Source organism: Mirounga angustirostris, unplaced genomic scaffold (assembly GCF_029215605.1).
Source record: "Mirounga angustirostris isolate CCGP_5_RB_7025 unplaced genomic scaffold, mMirAng1.0.hap1 SCAF_2, whole genome shotgun sequence".
Taxonomy (NCBI): domain Eukaryota; kingdom Metazoa; phylum Chordata; class Mammalia; order Carnivora; family Phocidae; genus Mirounga; species Mirounga angustirostris.
Window position 1 is genome coordinate 76804467 of NW_026991710.1, and position 17214 is coordinate 76821680.

Consider the following 17214-nt stretch of genomic DNA (forward strand, 5'->3'; position numbering starts at 1 on the left):
AATACCAATTTTCTCTCTATCGGAACTAAGAAAAAATAACGATTAGTGTGGCCTTTCAGAGATTAATAAAATTTTAAGACTCAAAGGGACCCTGAAGATCATTTATCTGAACTTAATTCTTTTACAAATTGTAAAAGTGAGGACTTTTCATTTAGATGAAAAATAACTAGTGACATAAAATAAAGAACTTTGAGCCCTAGAGGAAAGAAGAGTGGATTTTTGAATACCTAAGCACTGGAAGATATAATTACCTTCAGGTCTATTCATAAATGCTTTCAATTTTAGATTAGGTCGTAACCTACTTTTTTAAAATATTTTTTATCCAAATCTGTTTTATTGTCTCTTACGTTCCAAGAGGGATAAAAGGCCCAGAGATCTTAAGTGAGTGCTCTATCCTGGCACTTAATAAACCTCTGAGCATTTCTTAATAAGTGGTTTTTAAGATGTTAGGAGGTATAGATAAGAATGTTGACTGCAGTGATCCCACCATCAGGACCTTGTTGCCTCTGTGAGTTGCCTTGTTGGCAGTAAAAATGGTAGGTTGAAATGACTGCTCAGGCTCTCTCCTTGTTTTTAATTTATCCTGTTTTAAAATAGTTGAAACGGTGGCTTCTCTAAAGTTGAATAAGGTTAGGACTTACCTGCATTTCCTCTACTCTATTACATCGTTATTCCTTAGGATAATGTTTCTAGTTAATACTTAAAACGGAGCCCAAGAAGCCTCAATACTTTATTTAAAACCCAAATATAAATACTCTTTTCCTTGACCACTATTAAATAATAAATGTGTCAAGGACACAGCACACAGTACATGATTAAAAATAAAACCGCTTTTTTATTTTAAACGTTCATTTGTAACATTCCAAAAATATAGTGAAACAGAAAGCAAAAATAAAAATTCATACATAATTCTACCTTACAAGATAACCACTAAGAATATTTGAGTTCACACTTTTAAAACACACACATGTAAGGACCGGTGTTATTTTACAGAAATGGAATTATAATAACAATATTTTGTAAGCTGTTATTTTTCACTTAAGTGTGTTTTCCATATTGAGTACCTGCTTAATAAGAATTAACCATGAGAGACTATGGACTCTGAGAAACAAACAGGGTTCTAGAGGGGATGGGGGAGGGGGGATTGGTTAGCCCGGTGATGGGTATTAAGGACGGCACATACTGCATGGAGCACTGGGTGTTATACGAAAACAATGGATCGTGGATCACCACATCAAAAACCAATGATGTATTGTATGGTGACTACCATAACATAATAAAATTTAAAAAAAAACAAAAAACAAAAAGAATTAGCCAGTAGCAGTGGTAGTAGTAATAATCGTTATGGGGAAAAGGAGAAAATCAGTGGAGGTTTCCCAAGTCTAGACAGTAACCAGTACACAGAAGGCATTTGTGAATATTGTACCTGAACAGGTCATGCATGACTCTAGACCCACTTGTTCAAGCCATAATATCAATTTGGTTAGAGTCACTTTCCTAACAGTGGGACTGTAGGGTTACTACCTTACAGAAGTATGTAAACTAATAGACTCTAGAGTGGTACTGCTTTGTTCCAGTAAATAAAAGTATGTTTTTAATTGCTAACTGTATTTAGTTGTTATATTTTTAAGATTAATGTTAATAAAATAAAAATAAGTTCTAACTTATTTTTTCTATAAGTTATGCTACTTTGGTTACCTAGACTGGTAGTTAGGGATGCTATATTCTGGATAAAAGCACCCTTTATGGAGACAGGAGTCAGTGCTCTTTGTATGCTGTTGTAAGCAATTACTGGATAGGCTAACAAACTGTCAAATCCTATCACTTGTTGATGCATGATTATCAAATTCTGTGACATCCTATAATCATCAGTACCAACGCATATGGAAAACTTAGTATGGAGAAAAGACAAAGCTCTAAATAGGAATTACATTCCTACCCCTCCCTACCTACCTTGGCTTCAGTTATAATGCTAGGCCAGGATGTAATTTTAATGCGCAGTCTCTATTCCATGTGAAATAAATATATATTATGTTAATAAGATGAATGGCCATCACTTACTGTTCCCTCATCTGTTAAATTTTATATTGCTCTGGATTATGCCATCACTGTTTTCAGTTAAGCATTAAAACTTCATTTACCTAGGGAAGTTAATGGGAACAGGGATTAGTTCATGTCAAGATCATATAATAGTAATTAACATAGCACATTTGCTTGGTGCTCAAATGCTAAAGTAGCTTGAATAAACTGTAGTCAGTTTAGAGACCTTGTGAAAGCATAATTCTTGTTCTTGGCCTCAGTGACAGTATCGCTTACCAAAGGACACGTAAGATCAAGTGACATTTGCTTGGACACCTGTTTCAAAAACAAGCTGCAGTTGCAGACTTGATACTTCGAATACAGAATATTGTATGTAATGGCCAACTTTGGGAAGTTTAGGATCATTTTATAATTTATATTTCTTATTTTCTACAGTATAATTTATATTATTTGTTTATAATTTGTATTGTTTTATTATATATATATTCTAAGCATCTCAAATTTTCAAAAATTTTTAAGTGAAAGCAAACTAAGGAAAAGTTTATTTTAATTTTTTTGAGCAATATCGTTGTTTTTGGAAAACCTAAAAAAACTTAATCACTGAATGTTAGTACCGAACTAGTTATCTCTTATAACTAGCTTAACGTTTTATTTGGATGTAATGCTTAACATTTTTTGGTTTATTTGAACCTTGAAAAGAGTTATGAATGTTGTGCCTAAATAGACATCTTTGATTAGTTAGTGGACTTTTATAGATGGATAAGAAATTATACTGAGGCTTTGATTAAGTTTGCTTTAGAACATTTCCAATCTATTTATGATAGAAGTACCATTTCTTTGACTCTTACACTCGTGAATTGATTGACAGCTGGGTGCTGGTATAAAAGGGAAACAGAAAATCAGGTTAATGTAGCCAAAACCACATTTTAGTCTCCCTCATAGAATGGGTTTATGAAAACTCTAGTTTATTTCTTGACTGTTATATCTACTGGCATTAAAATCGATTCAACACTTGTATTACCTGGAGTTGACTAAATCATTCACTTTTAGCTTAACATCTTTGTGAAAAAAGTACAGGATTTATAGTGCTTGAATTTCTTCTTAGCTATGGTATGCTTAAAAGAAATAGCCACAGTGCTATTGTTCTGTATTGCCTGCAGGATAGCACCAGAACAATGACGTTGAGGCAACCCGTGGTTTATTCCAGTGAGAGAGAGATTTTTAACATTACTGGTCTGTTTCTTGCCAGTGGTTCTCAAACTTTCCTCATACAGGGCCATCTCAGTTACCCCAAGGAGAGGCCAGCAGAGGTTTTTGCTTGTTTCACTATGCATTTCAGTCTCTCAGCATTCCCTTGTTAATAGGTTTTATTTAATCTCCCTTTTGGTTAAAATTTCACTTGAAAATAGAAAGTTTCTTGTAACATGTTAGCCCCTGAATTTAAGGAAACAACCAAAGACACAGAACAAGTTTTATGAGCAAGACATATAGACCAATATTTCAGATTTACTGTAATGAAAAATTGGAAAGAACACAGATGTGCAGCTAATATCATGGTGCCATTAAGATCCTGGTTTTGGATAATAATAGTAATTGTTTAATGTGTTCTTAGCATTTGTCAAATGTTGTGCTAAGAATTTTATCTGAATTCCCATTTAATTCTTTATAAGCTTGTGAGATAATTTTCATGTATTTTATAATCTGATAGAAAAGCCCAAAGCCCTGGCACAGATAACCATAATGTAATAATGTTAAGCATTGTGAGAGGTACATCATACTCTCACAGTAATATATGAAAGATATATGTATTGCCCTTATATCCATAGTAAGGAGTCCTGAATCATGGTACTTAGGAAAATCATGAGTATCTATAGGGTTCTAAATTGTCACAGTTGTAAAATTGAAAAATTAATCTTGCCTCAGGAAAATAATATTAATAATGGAAATCCATGTTGGTGATTTCATCATATGATCCTTCTAATATCCAGGTCTCTCAGTTCTCTGACATCTTCTACTTTAGTGATCCCTCCAGTTAACTAAAGCCACCAATTTTCATTCGTATCCTAGACCTCGTCTTTACCATTAACTACATTTCCTTCATAATCTCATTTCTAAACAGCTCACTCTATTTCAAGAACCACTACCTATATATCTCCACTCTCTCCCTATTACTTCAACTCCAGCAATCCTTTGACCACTCCCTGCCTCGCAACACCTCAAATTCATTGATCCAAATACCTTTTTACTGTCCCTTGGGTCCCAATAACCTCACTTCCCTTCTTATCTAGTCTGAATTCCATAGTCATTAGTCAGTATCCTTTATATATCCTCAATTCCATTGCCCATCACTCATTTTGTCATATTCACTTTAACTGAAACCACTAGGCCAGATAAAATCTGCTCTTGGTTTACTCTGTGCCCACACCTGAAAGTGGATGTGACTGGAAGGAAACCCACAACCATACTAACCAGTGTCACTTTAAATTCATGACTGTTAATCTCAGGTGTGTTCTTAATAGTGACAAAAATCTGCTTTATTTCTCTAGTATGTTTACTTTTCCACTCTCCCAGAAGCCACTTTATATCTTCTTTTTTCTCCTGAAGCCTCTAATAACCTATTTCCATTTTGACTGTCAGCTGATGACCTTGATTCTTTTTTCATTCTTTTATGTAGGAAAGGCAACAGAAATGTAGGACATAGAGAAAAAAATAACAAAATGGCACTCATAATTCCTAACTTATCAGCAATTACATTAAATGTAAATAGATTAAACATTCTAATTGAAAGAATTGTAGAGTAGATAAAATGACGATCTGGCTATATGCTGCCTATAACAGACACTTCAGGTTAAAAGACACAAATAAATTGAACCTAAAAGTGTACAGAAAGATACACCATGTAAACATTGTAACCAAAAGAGAGCCGGAGTGACTATGTGTATTAATAGTAGATAAAATAGCCGTTAAGAAAAAAGGTGTTGAAAGAGAGAAGGACATTTTATAATGATAAAAAGTTCAATCCGTTAAGAAGGTACAACAATTATAAATATATATTCACCTAATAACAGAGCCCCAAAATACACAAAGCAAAAACGGGCAGAATAGAAGGGAACAATGATAAATAATTCAACAATAATAGTTGGAAACTTTGGTATCCTAGTTTCAAGAACAGATGTAACAACTGCACAGAAAATCAACAAAAAGCCTTGAACAACACTATGCACTAGACTCAACAGACATCTGTAGAATATCCCAGCTAACAACAGAAGGGCATAAATTCTTCTCAAGCACACATGGAACATTCTCCAGGATAGACTACATGTTAAGCCATAAAACAAGTTTCAATAGATGTAAAAGGACTGAAGTCATAGAGAGTATGTTCTCTGACCAGAATGGCATGAACTTAGAAATACATAAGAGGAGAAGACTTGGAAAATTCACAAGTATGTGGCAATTAATATACTCCTAAACAACAATCTTTTAATTAACTCCATGTCAACTTATTGGGGAATTCACATTACATCTGCATAATCCTAAAGTAAACTAGTTACAGGAGTGATGTCCCATCGTCTTCACAGTTTCCACCCACACTCTAGAGGAGGGGATCATACAGGCCATGTACACCAGAAGGCAGGTATCTTAAGGGCCATATTAGAATTCTGCCTAACATACCGTCTCCTCCCCAGTCTCCCTCTTCTTGGTTAGTGGTAGCTCTATTCTCTAAATTGCCCAGACCTCGTGTGATCTATCAGCACATCCTTTTGACTCTGATTTCTAAGTATACCCAGAATCTGAACCTTTCTTCCTGTTTGTACTACTGCTACTACCCTGATCCAAGCCACTATCATTTCTTACCTGGGATAATGAAGTTGTTTACTAATTAACCTTTTTGCTTTTGCCCTTGCCTTTTACCTGTCTGTTCTCCACACAGTAGCTAGAGTAAATCCTGATAAAACATAAATGAGATCATGTCACTCTTTTGCTGGAAACCCCATAATGCTTCCACTTTTGGTGGAAGTCTGAATCCTTACAATGGCCTAAAGGCCCTACACAGTCACCCTCACCCCACCACCACCTCATTATCTCTCTGCCTTATTACTTGGTAATTTCCCCCTTGTTTCCTTTGCTCCAGGCATACTGGCCTTGCTGTTTCTCAGACTCCCCAGGCACCTTTACCAGGCCCTTTGCATTTGCGGTTTCCCTTGCCTGGATTCTCTTCCCCTGGATATTTGCGTAGCTCACATTTGTCTCCTTTACGTCTTTACTCAAATATCAGGGTATCCCTGGCCACCCTGTTTAAATTCCACTCCCCCACCACCATACACAGTCTCCCTATCTTCCCTCCCTGCTTCATTTTTCCTCCTCAGCACTTAAAATCTAACATATCCCCCCTCCTTTTTTTAATTGTTGCTTGTTGTTTCTCCCTCATGCTAGAATGGAAGTTCTGTGTGAGCAGGGCCTTTCCTGGCTTTATTTCCTGCCATATTTTCTACTCCTATAGCAGTGTCTGGCATATATCGTTGTATTTAGTAAATACTTGTTCATTGATAAATGAACTTTTTAAAAATATTTGGAGGAATGTATGATAACAGTTTCTCCAAGTTGAAATTATCTCTCATTCATCTTAATATATAGAAACACATTTTTCTGTTTTGTGGATTTTGTAATAAATAAATAATTGAGTGTAATTATCTCCAATAGACTTAAAGAGTTACCAATTAATATTACTTTTTTTTGGAACTTGTCTTTTTTATTCACTGTTATGTTCAGGCTCATTTACTCATGCATTTATTCTTGAACAGTAAGTCATTTATGTCTTTAAAATAAAAAGCTATAGTTGACCTCACAACCTTTTAAATGCAGTATTTTAAAGGGCTTACAGTAAGTAAAAATGATTCTCAATGAAGGTGGAACTATATTATTTAATGCTCCAAATTGGAAAGTTCGGACATAATTTACTGGAAACGAAGAATTAAGGATATCAAAAATGCAGCACTTCTAAATTTTAGGAAGGATTATTAATATTGCTAATTTTGAGTATTATAAGTCTTGCTAGTGTGTTTTACTATTATGTTCAAGTGTGTTTCATTCTCTCTTACTCTCTCTTCTTGCATGTATCTTTGTATTTTTGATTGCGTGTGCACAGTTTCTTCCAGTAAGCTTTTCTGTTTCCGAAAACTCTTCCTTTGGTTCTGTTTTTCTTGAATTCTTTGCTCATGCCAGGCCCTTCCCAAAATTTGACCATAATATAAAACTGGTTTATACATTTTTATTATTATATCTAATTAAGTGGAGTATCAGATTCCATTTTTATTTTTGAGCATAAGTGAGTTTTTTATGTGGCTTTGTTTTTAACTTTTGTTCATTAACTTTTGATTTCTTAGTTTTTTTTTGTTTTTAACTTCTATTGATGCAGTAACTTTTGGTCAAATACAATTTTTAATATGTAATAGCTGGGCCTTGGAGAATTCCAGCTTTACAGTTCATCATCCACATGATCTTAGGAATGTTAGGTACCTGTTGATATTTTCTTCATCTATTTATAGAGCTAATTTCTGTCACTGAGCTTTATTATTCGAGTTAAATAATAGAGGCAAGAAGCAAGCATTGGATTTTGAAGCTGAATCCCTGTTAGATTATGCCAGTTGAAATTTGCAGTCCTTCTCACCTTCTCACTATATGTTTTCTTAGCTGTTCCTTTTGACATCTTTTCCTGCCTTTCCTTTTTTTCTTTTTGGCAAAAGTCTCACAGAAGATGAACAGGGTAAAAAGTTTTATGAGATAAGATAACCCTTCTCTCTCGGCCAGTCAGGGCTTTAACTCTTTCCCGTCCCCTCCTTTGTCAGTCCAGGAGTATTTGGGAAGGGCCGTGGGGTAGAGTACAGTAAGAGGTAGAGGCTGACTTAATTCCACTTTGAGTTCACAAACGGAAACCCAGTCCTGCCTGGAACAAGGAGAACTTCTTCAGTGTTAATCCAGTGTTAATGAATTTGTTAAATCAATCTCTGCTTAACACAGAGAAGAGAATACTCATTATATGTAAGAGATTTTAGTGTTTAATCTATACATGACTTCAAGAGCATGAGGGGAAAGATGCTCTTTCAGCCTGGTTGGGGAATACCCGGCCGGCTAGGCCAGTACCTTCACTGAGCATGTTTAAGAAAGGAGATCTGGCAGGAGCAAGGGTCATTTTCAGTTCAGTTTTTAAAGGTGCAGAGGGAGTTTCTTTGCTGTTGTTAAGACATTTCACAATTCAAATTTGATAAGGAACTAAGGAAATGTCTTAAAGATATTACCTTAATGGATGATTTAATTAAATTTAATTCATTTGCAGTAGAAACTATTCTAGAAACCTTTTAAAAAACACTTTTAGAAATACATGAAATATAAGAAAATCTCCTAAATTATAAAAGGGAACAAAAGAAGAATGAAAATCATGAGTGGGACCATTAAAAATGAAGACCGGACAAAAATTTGCCATTGAGACTGGACAAAACCTATAATGATGACCTACATACTTGCCTATGGTTAGTCTAAATTCAGCTTTAAGCCTTCTAGTGGTCAACAAAAAAAGAAAGTTAATTTTTAACTTTACAATGAGTAAAAAAACAAACCTATTGCTCAAAAGAAGCAAAACTGTTCTTGTTACAAAAACCTGAAAGGACTTTCTCCAAGGAGTCCACATGAAAATGAGCCTGTGTGATCTAACAAATAACACTCTCAACAGTAACTTAGAGGAAGAGCAAGGGTGACTGTTCCAGATCTATGTCCTATGACAAGTGTCAGTGCAGACTGATGGTATCACGCTGAGCACCGGTTGGTCGGTAAGGGTATAATTCTGTGGAGTGGGTCAGGCCCAATATGCTGTAAGTTGCAGAACCTCCTTCTCTGCTGGTCTGACTTGATTTCAACACATATTTTATTAAATCTAGAAAATGGATTTTGGATACTAGCCCTTTATCTGATATGTCATTTGCAAATCTTCTCCCATTCTGTCGGTTGTCTTTTGGTTTTGTTGACTGTTTCCTTTGCTTTGCAAAAGCTTTTTATCTTGATGAAGTCCCAATAGTTCATTTTTGCCCTTGTTTCCCTTGCCTTTGGTGATGTTTCTAGGAAGAAGTTGCTGTGGCTGAGGTCGAAGAGGTTGCTGCCTGTGTTCTCCTTCAGAATTTTGATGGACTCCTGTCTCACATTTAGGTCTTTCAACCATTTGGAGTCTATTTTTGTGTGTGGTGTAAGGAAATGGTCCAGTTTCATTCTTCTGCATGTGGCTGTCCAATTTTCCCAACACCATTTGTTGAAGAGACTGTCTTTTTTCCACTGGACATTCTTTCCTGCTTTGTCAAAGATTAGTTGACCATAGAGTTGAGGGTCCATTTCTGGGCTCTCTATTCTGTTCCATTGATCTATGTGTCTGTTTTTGTGCCAGTATCATACTATCTTGATGATTACAGCTTTGTAATAGAGATGGAAGTCTGGAATTGTGATGCCACCAGCTTTTCTTTTCTTTTCTTTTTTTTTTTTTTTATTCATGAGAGACAGAGCGAGAGAGAAAGGCAGAGGGAGAAGCAGTCTCCCAAGGAGCAGGGAGCCCGATGCGGGACTTGATCCCAGGACCCTGAGATCATGACCTGAGCCGAAGGCAGACGCTTAACCATCTGAGCCACCCAGGCGCCCCAGCTTTGCTTTTCTTTTTGAACATTCCTCTGGCTATTCGGGGTCTTTTCTGGTTCCCTACAAATTTTAGAATTATTTGTTCCATTTTTGAAAAAAGTGGATGGTATTTTGATGGGGATTGCATTGAATGTGTAGATTGCTCTAGGTAGCATTGATATCTTCACAATATTTGTTCTTCCAATCCATGAGCATGGAACGTTTTTCCATTTCTTTGTGTCTTCCTCAATTTCTTTCATGAGTATTTTATAGTTTTCTGAGTACAGATCCTTTGCATCTTTGGTTAGATTTATTCCTAGGTATCTTATGGTTTTGAGTGCAATTGTAAATGGGATCGACTCCTTAATTTCTCTTTCTTCTGTCTTGTTGTTGGTGTATAGGAATGCCACTGACTTCTATGCATTGATTTTATATCCTGCCACTTTAATGAATTCCTGTATGAGTTCTAGCAGTTTTGGGGTGGAGTCTTTTGGGTTTTCCACATAAAGTATCATATCATCTGCAAAGAGTGAGAGTTTGACTTCTTACTCAACACCCAAAGAACAAAGAATCCAACCAAAAAATGGGCAGAAGACATGAACAGACATTTTTCCAAAGAAGACATCCAAATGGCCAACAGACACATGAAAAAGTGCTCAACATCGCTCGGCATCAGGGAAATCCAAATCAAAACCTCAATGAGATACCACCTCACACCAGTCAGAATGGCTAAAATTAACAAGTCAGGAAATGACAGATGTTGGCGGGGATGCAGAGAAAGGGGAACCCTCCTACACTGTTGGTGGGAATGCAAGCTGGTGCAGCCACTCTGGAAAACAGTATGGAGGTTCCTCAAAAAGTTGAAGATAGAGCTACCGTACGATCCAGCAATTGCAATACTGGGTATTTACCCCAAAGATACAAAAGTAGGGATCCGAAGGGTACGTGCACTCTGATGTCTATAGCAGCAATGTCCACAATAGCCAAACTGTGGAAAGAGCCAAGATGTCCATCGACAGATGAATGGATAAATAAGATGTGGTGTGTGTGTGTGTATACACACACACACACACACACACAATGGAATATTATGCAGCCATCAAAAGGAATGAGATCTTGCTATTTGCAACGACGTGGATGGAACTGGAGAGTATTATGCTGAGTGAAATAAGTCAAACAGAGAAAGACATGTATCATGACCTCACTGACATGAGGAATTCTTAATCTCAGGAAACAAACTGAGGGTTGCTGGAGTGGGGGGTGGGGTGGGAGGGATGCGGTGACTGGGTGATAGACACCGGGGAGGGTATGTGCTCTGGTAAGCGCTGTGAATTGTGCAAGACTGTTGAATCTCAGATCTGTACCTCTGAAACAAATAATGCAATATATGTTAAGAAAAAAAAAAGAAGATAGCAGGAGGGGAAGAATGAAGGGGGGGAAATCGGAGGGGGAGACGAACCATGAGAGACGAGGGACTCTGAAAAACAAACTGAGGGTTCTAGAGGGGAGGGGGGTGGGAGGATGGGTTAGCCTGGTGATGGGTATTAAAGAGGGCACATTCTGCATGGAGCACTGGGTGTTATGCACAATGAATCATGGAACACTACATCTAAAACTAATGATGTAATGTATGGGGATTAACATAACAATAAAAAATTAAAAAAAAAAAGAAAATGGATTATGTGTTCCTGAATCAGTTGTTCTTAAATGTCTTTTTTTTTTTCCTTAGATGAATTTTGTTAAATATTTGGTGGCACTGATAGCCATGTTCCAGTAGTAAAGCTCTTTCTTTACTCCAAGTGCATACAACACTTTGATAGAGTATGGAGTTTGAGGTTGGATTGACTTTTGCAATCTGGAAAGCTAAATAAGGATTCTGGCCTCAAGGGGCCATCCAGCCTATGGAGGAGCTGATGATGTGCCCTAATAAAAAAAAAATTCAGCCTAACAAATCCTCTGGAATATGCCTTAGTGTCCAAACAAATGATAGCAAAGTTCTACCATCCCTATATTGTGGTCACAGTAAATTTAACCTGGCAGATTTTTCAAGCTTTTATAACAGATACCCACTTGGTAGAAAAGCTCCGCACACTCGTAAAACTTTGTCTAGCTTTGAGCACTGTGATTCCTTGGTTTATCTTTGAAGGTAAACTACATGCCAAATACATATTGAGAAAATGAGAGGAAGGAACTTGTTGAGTAGGACTGTTATTTATAATCCAGTTAAAAACTGAGGGACAACCTACCCAAAGTAACATTTGGTTACAGACTAAATGATCTATAGCCCTTTTTTCCTGTCAGGAATTAGTTAACAAAGACGTTCCTTGTTAGTGATAACAAAACTTACGGCGCCCTAAAGCTTAAAAAATAATAATAAACTACTTGTCTCAAATGCTAAGAGAACTGCATGCTCTAGCTGATAAGAGTTGGCATCATGTTATTAATAAAAAACAAAAAAAATAAGTTAAAAAATGAGGCTAGAAAATACCCTCTTATACCTCACAGAACACATTTTTATCATTCATCAAGAGCCTTTTTACTTTTTTGACTCTTGCAGAATTAGGTGCTGGTTCTGAGTAAACATCAAGGTATTTGCAAAGAATTTCCCAATGGGAAATAGTTACTGAATACTAAGGTTTGTGTTATTGTCAAAGGCGAGAAAATGCTCCGATTTTGTGATGCTCATTACTGTGACTTTTCCTATTAATAATCTGCCTAGAAGTCAGGCATCCGTGCTTACTGACAATTACCCTGTGGTCACTCAGTGATGATAATTGACGGTAATGATGAAAAGCAGAGTATAAGTTGACCACACCAGTGTGCTAGAAATCAGGAAATTCAGCTTCTGGCCTTCACTCAATCAGTGATTTTATGATATTTGTCTTATCTTTTGAACATTTTGTATCTCAGCTTGTCCATCGGTTAAACTGAGTTTGAAATAACTGCCCTGGTCTATCTCACAGGAATGTTGCCTGGACAAATTGGATAAGTGTAAAAGTGCCTTGGAGGTAAAGCCACTCTGTGTATAGAGATTAGTGTGATGGAGCTACTGAAAAGTATGTTGCAGAGGCTAGAATGGTCCATTTCTGCAGGCTTCATGACTAGATAAGGCTTCATAATGGATTCCTGTCAAGCAAACCAAACCCATCTTATCAGTTCATGACTGTATAGTATTTAATGGAAAAAAATCTCTTTACAAACATTTGTTACCTTGATACAAATGTGCATTAAAAATCAGTCATGTTTTAATTAAATAAAACCTTCCTAAGTAGCTTCAAAGCAGTCTCTAATATCCAGTTGACAGTTTCCATAGTCTATTTAGAGGAGTCATAAACATTTGATATACTTGATAAAGTTGAGAAATAAGTAATGAAACAATGTGTGGGGGACAGAAATGGATTGCAGTGTGTCCTCAGGTAATAATTGCTATGAGTTTTAAGACTCTGACATTACCAAATTGAGATTTCTCTTTTGTTTATTTTATAGAAATGTCAAGTTCTCATCTCTGCCTAAGTCATATGTTTTTTCCTGGTTACTTCATTTTCTGTTGGAGTTAACATCCTCATTCTCAATCATAATCATGATACAGACAGAGCCACTCGTTGCAGCTCAAAAAACATAACCAAATCTCTTGAAGATGGAAAAAAGTGGGGGAAATGGCCTTCCTCGAAAGAATCCCTTAAGTGCTTTTTACTCCTCCCTCTTTTTCTCATCACATAAGTGCTCAAGAGTTCCTATGTAAATTTACAGCACCCATGTTTTCAGCCCTTGAGAAGGATAATTGAGCAAGTATTTAGTTGTTTGGATGTTGCATAAAAGAGGTTCTGTCCAAGCTAACTTAAGAAACTTTTATTCCCCAGCCAACTTGATCTCTTTTCTTCTGGCAGGGGACCATTCCTAGTGGCACTAGGGAAATCTTGGCATCCAGAAGAATTTAACTGTGCTCACTGCAAAAATACAATGGCCTACATTGGATTTGTAGAGGAGAAGGGAGCCCTGTACTGTGAGCTGTGCTATGAGAAATTCTTTGCTCCTGAATGTGGGCGATGCCAAAGGAAGATCCTCGGAGTAAGTATCAGAAACCTGTTTATTCTGAATGAGCTTTAAAGCACAATAATTTTTTTGTTATGAAACCCTTCCATCAGTTTTCCTTTTTATTTTCTTCTTGCTTGATCCCCTCTCTGTTTTCATCACTGTTTATTATTGTAAAGCAAAACTAAATAGACCTCTGTAGAAGTATATCGGACTCATGGGGTTAAGTTGTCTTTGGTTTTGTCTTACTGAGTGCTTGCTTGTCTGGTGAAAGTCTAGCCACTGTGGGGAAAAAATAATTTACTGTGGGTATGCTACCTCAACAGGACCCTGTTTGCTCAGGAATGAAGAGGTCACACAGGACCACACACATCAGAGTTCTCAGAACTGACACCTTTACTGTTTTAAATTAAATTCCATAGCTTTTATAAGAGCAGCATTTCCCCATTTGTCAGGGTTCAAGCACAGGGCACATATCTCATGAAATATATAAAACATGAGGCTTATAAATGATATATTTTTCTTAAACACATATAATGTTTAAAAATACAACTTTTATGAGCATATGCATGTGATAGAAAAATAATCTAAGCACCTTTTTTTTTTTCTTTTCAAAAAGGGAGTAATTTAGGAGTCAGATATATAATAAATAATGATGAATGAATGAATTTCCTGCTCTGGAATATCCAGTTTGCAGTTTACAAAGAAAGGATCAGTCATTTCTTATGGGTGACCAGGAGTTGGAATTTTATTTTAGAAGCATCCAGGGTGCCTGGTTTCCTACGAAAATCATACAGCTAATACAAAAGGTGGAAATGACATTGCCGAATTCTAATATTCTCTCTATAAAAATATAATAATGAAACTTTAATTCCTTTCAGTTGAGAGAAAAGTTAGTATGAACTATTGAGTACTTTGTATTTCCGATTACATGTTTAAATGGTTCTAAAACTTTGAGGACACTTAAATTGTAACTATACCACATGAAATATTTCTATATTATTAATTTGTATGATATGTTGGGAACAAAAGAGTAGAATGATACAGGCTGTAACTTCCGAAGTGAGAAATAATAAGACTCTTTTAGTATATAAATATATTCTATAAATTCTAGAATAATTAATAACACAAAGTCAGGTAATAGTCTTAGAACCAAATGAGGTTCTAGGAAATGGAAATCGTATCCTCATTGCCCTAGAGGTGGGCCAGAACTTCACTACAGAGACAGAGTCTATGGATTGTATTTTAGTTGTTTGATTTTCTATTAAAGAAGCAATAGTAATCTGTCTTAAGGATAGAAAGGGAAGTAAATGCCAAAAGCCTTGAGAAATGATTTGGTTCAATATACATTTGTTGTACATGTTCATAGTAATCTTTTTAGATCTAAACAACTGCCATTCCCAGTATCCTTCAGTAGTGAACTGTGGTGTTTTCTAAGGCTAATAATTTGCTCTGTATCATTTTATTTTAACAATTTTTATTATTAAAAACATTTCACTCTACAGCAGTTAGAAAATACCAAAAAAATGTAAAGAAGAAAATTAAAGTGACCTATATATTTTACCAATCCCAGATAATTCCTGTTAACCTTAGGATGTATTTTCTTCCAGTTTGCTCTTTATAAGTAATTCATTTACAAAATTGTAACCATACTTTACGTGTAGCATCCTCTTTTTTGTGATCAATATTATGGAAAGAGTAAATTCCCATTTTATTAACTGTTCTTCAAAAATAATGTTTAATGGCTCCATCTGTCTCAATCTAAAGAAATGATTCCTTGTAAAACCAGCTTCTCAGGACTTCTTTTACTAATTAAAATCTGGCCCAAGTCTTTGATAATTGCTATTTTTAACCATACAGCCATTGTTGATTAGAATCCATACTTTATGGTTCAAACTTTAGACACTCATTTGAGTGTGTGCTTAGTGTAGTCACAGCTGATTTCCAGAATCCCAAACATGTGTTAAACTGATTGGATTACACTGATTATGTTATTGCTTCCATCATGCACCAAAGCACAGGTTTGTTTTAATTTTCAAATGTTTTGCCCTTCCTCCATGACATTTTCTTTTTTTTCCTCCATGACGTTTTCAAGATAATACTATGAAACCTTTGTAACTTAATGTTCCCTGACACCCTTTTGAGAGAAAGCAGAATGTTTCATAGCAAGCACTTACGAAACGCTTACTTTATTTACCACATGTATAATGTTTAAAAAACACAATAATCATTCTTTAAAAAAGTTTATTGATGTGTATTTGTGGGAAACACACATATTATATAGTGTATCAGTTTAGACAATTTGTGAGTCTGTCCTTAAGTATCATGTTACTTAGAGGAAAAGCTCACCGTAAAGACAAAGCATGTGTCTACCTTGGGTCAGTTTAAATAAGGCTGTGTTGGTACAACTAGTAAAATAAGCATTTGTATATTTTTCATCGTTCTTTACATCCAATTACCTTTCTGTAACAGGAAGTCATCAATGCTCTGAAACAAACTTGGCATGTTTCGTGTTTTGTGTGTGTGGCCTGTGGAAAACCCATTCGTAATAATGTTTTTCATTTGGAGGATGGTGAACCCTACTGTGAGACTGGTAAGATCCTAAAGCTGTTAGTTTCTTAAGTTTCGAATAAAGATAAAACATTAACCCTTATATTACTATAAGGTTGAAAGGATACATTGGGCAAAGTAGATTTCCTAACTATTTTAGGGGCATTTAAAACTGCTCTAAATATATAGCAAAAAACTATGTAAAAGTTTTATGTGACTTTGCCAAAACAGATAGTCCCAACTTCATCAAGAGAAATGAGAATATAAGCATTACCTAGTAGGAAAATATTTTACTTGAATCCCTAATAGTTTATGGATATGAATTCTACCAAATTGTGGAGCTTAAAGCCACCTCTTACACTCTAACAGCGAATTTTGCGTGGTTTTAAACATGAGAAATGATCAACTTTTGAACGTGATATTGATTTGCTCTTTAAGGCAACTGTCTTGACAATAAATTGGAAGTCTTTTGTTACTCTTACTTGAATGGGAGGGTAATCTTGGCTTGGGTTGTTCCCTTAGTAAAATTATTTTTAATAAACTGAGCTCTAAGTACCAATCTACTACATTTGTCCTATTACCTGAGCTCTGAACCCTTCTTTTCTTTGCCAGAGGCTGTAAGTGAACTTTCATAACACTTGTTAATATTACTCTTACTTAGAGTAATGTTTCAAAAAATAAAATATTTTCCCCTTATCATGCCTATTTCACTACCACTGCATTTCCACTGTGGAGTTTTATTGTTGATCTACCTTGATATTCTTTAAAGTGTGGTGCTGGAGGAAGGGAATATTGCACACTAGTTAAGTTAAAGAGCAGTCAACTTCTAATTTGAGGCTAGTCAGCATCACTCAGACCCTTTTTTGCTCACTCAGTTCCTTTTAGATCCTAGGCAGGACCAGTCTAGATCTATGCCAGACGATCCACCAGGAAGCTGTC

At 35.9% G+C, this 17214-nt stretch overlaps 1 protein-coding gene across 9 annotated transcripts in view; it reads left to right on the forward strand.

The window, feature by feature from the left end:
• Positions 1 to 17214, forward strand: part of PDLIM5 (PDZ and LIM domain 5) — a 202853-nt gene that overhangs the window by 178025 nt on the left and 7614 nt on the right. For 7 of the 9 annotated variants that reach the window (XM_064584820.1, XM_045880735.3, XM_045880736.3 and 4 more), the window contains 2 exons: positions 13581 to 13761; positions 16198 to 16318. In XM_064584820.1, the coding sequence (XP_064440890.1) occupies positions 13581 to 13761; positions 16198 to 16318 (302 nt within the window). Of the gene's footprint in view, positions 1 to 9153; positions 9413 to 10094; positions 10752 to 13580; positions 13762 to 16197; positions 16319 to 17214 lie in introns of those variants that run through there. The other 2 variants (XM_054508801.2, XM_064584817.1) reach the window with 2 other exon arrangements.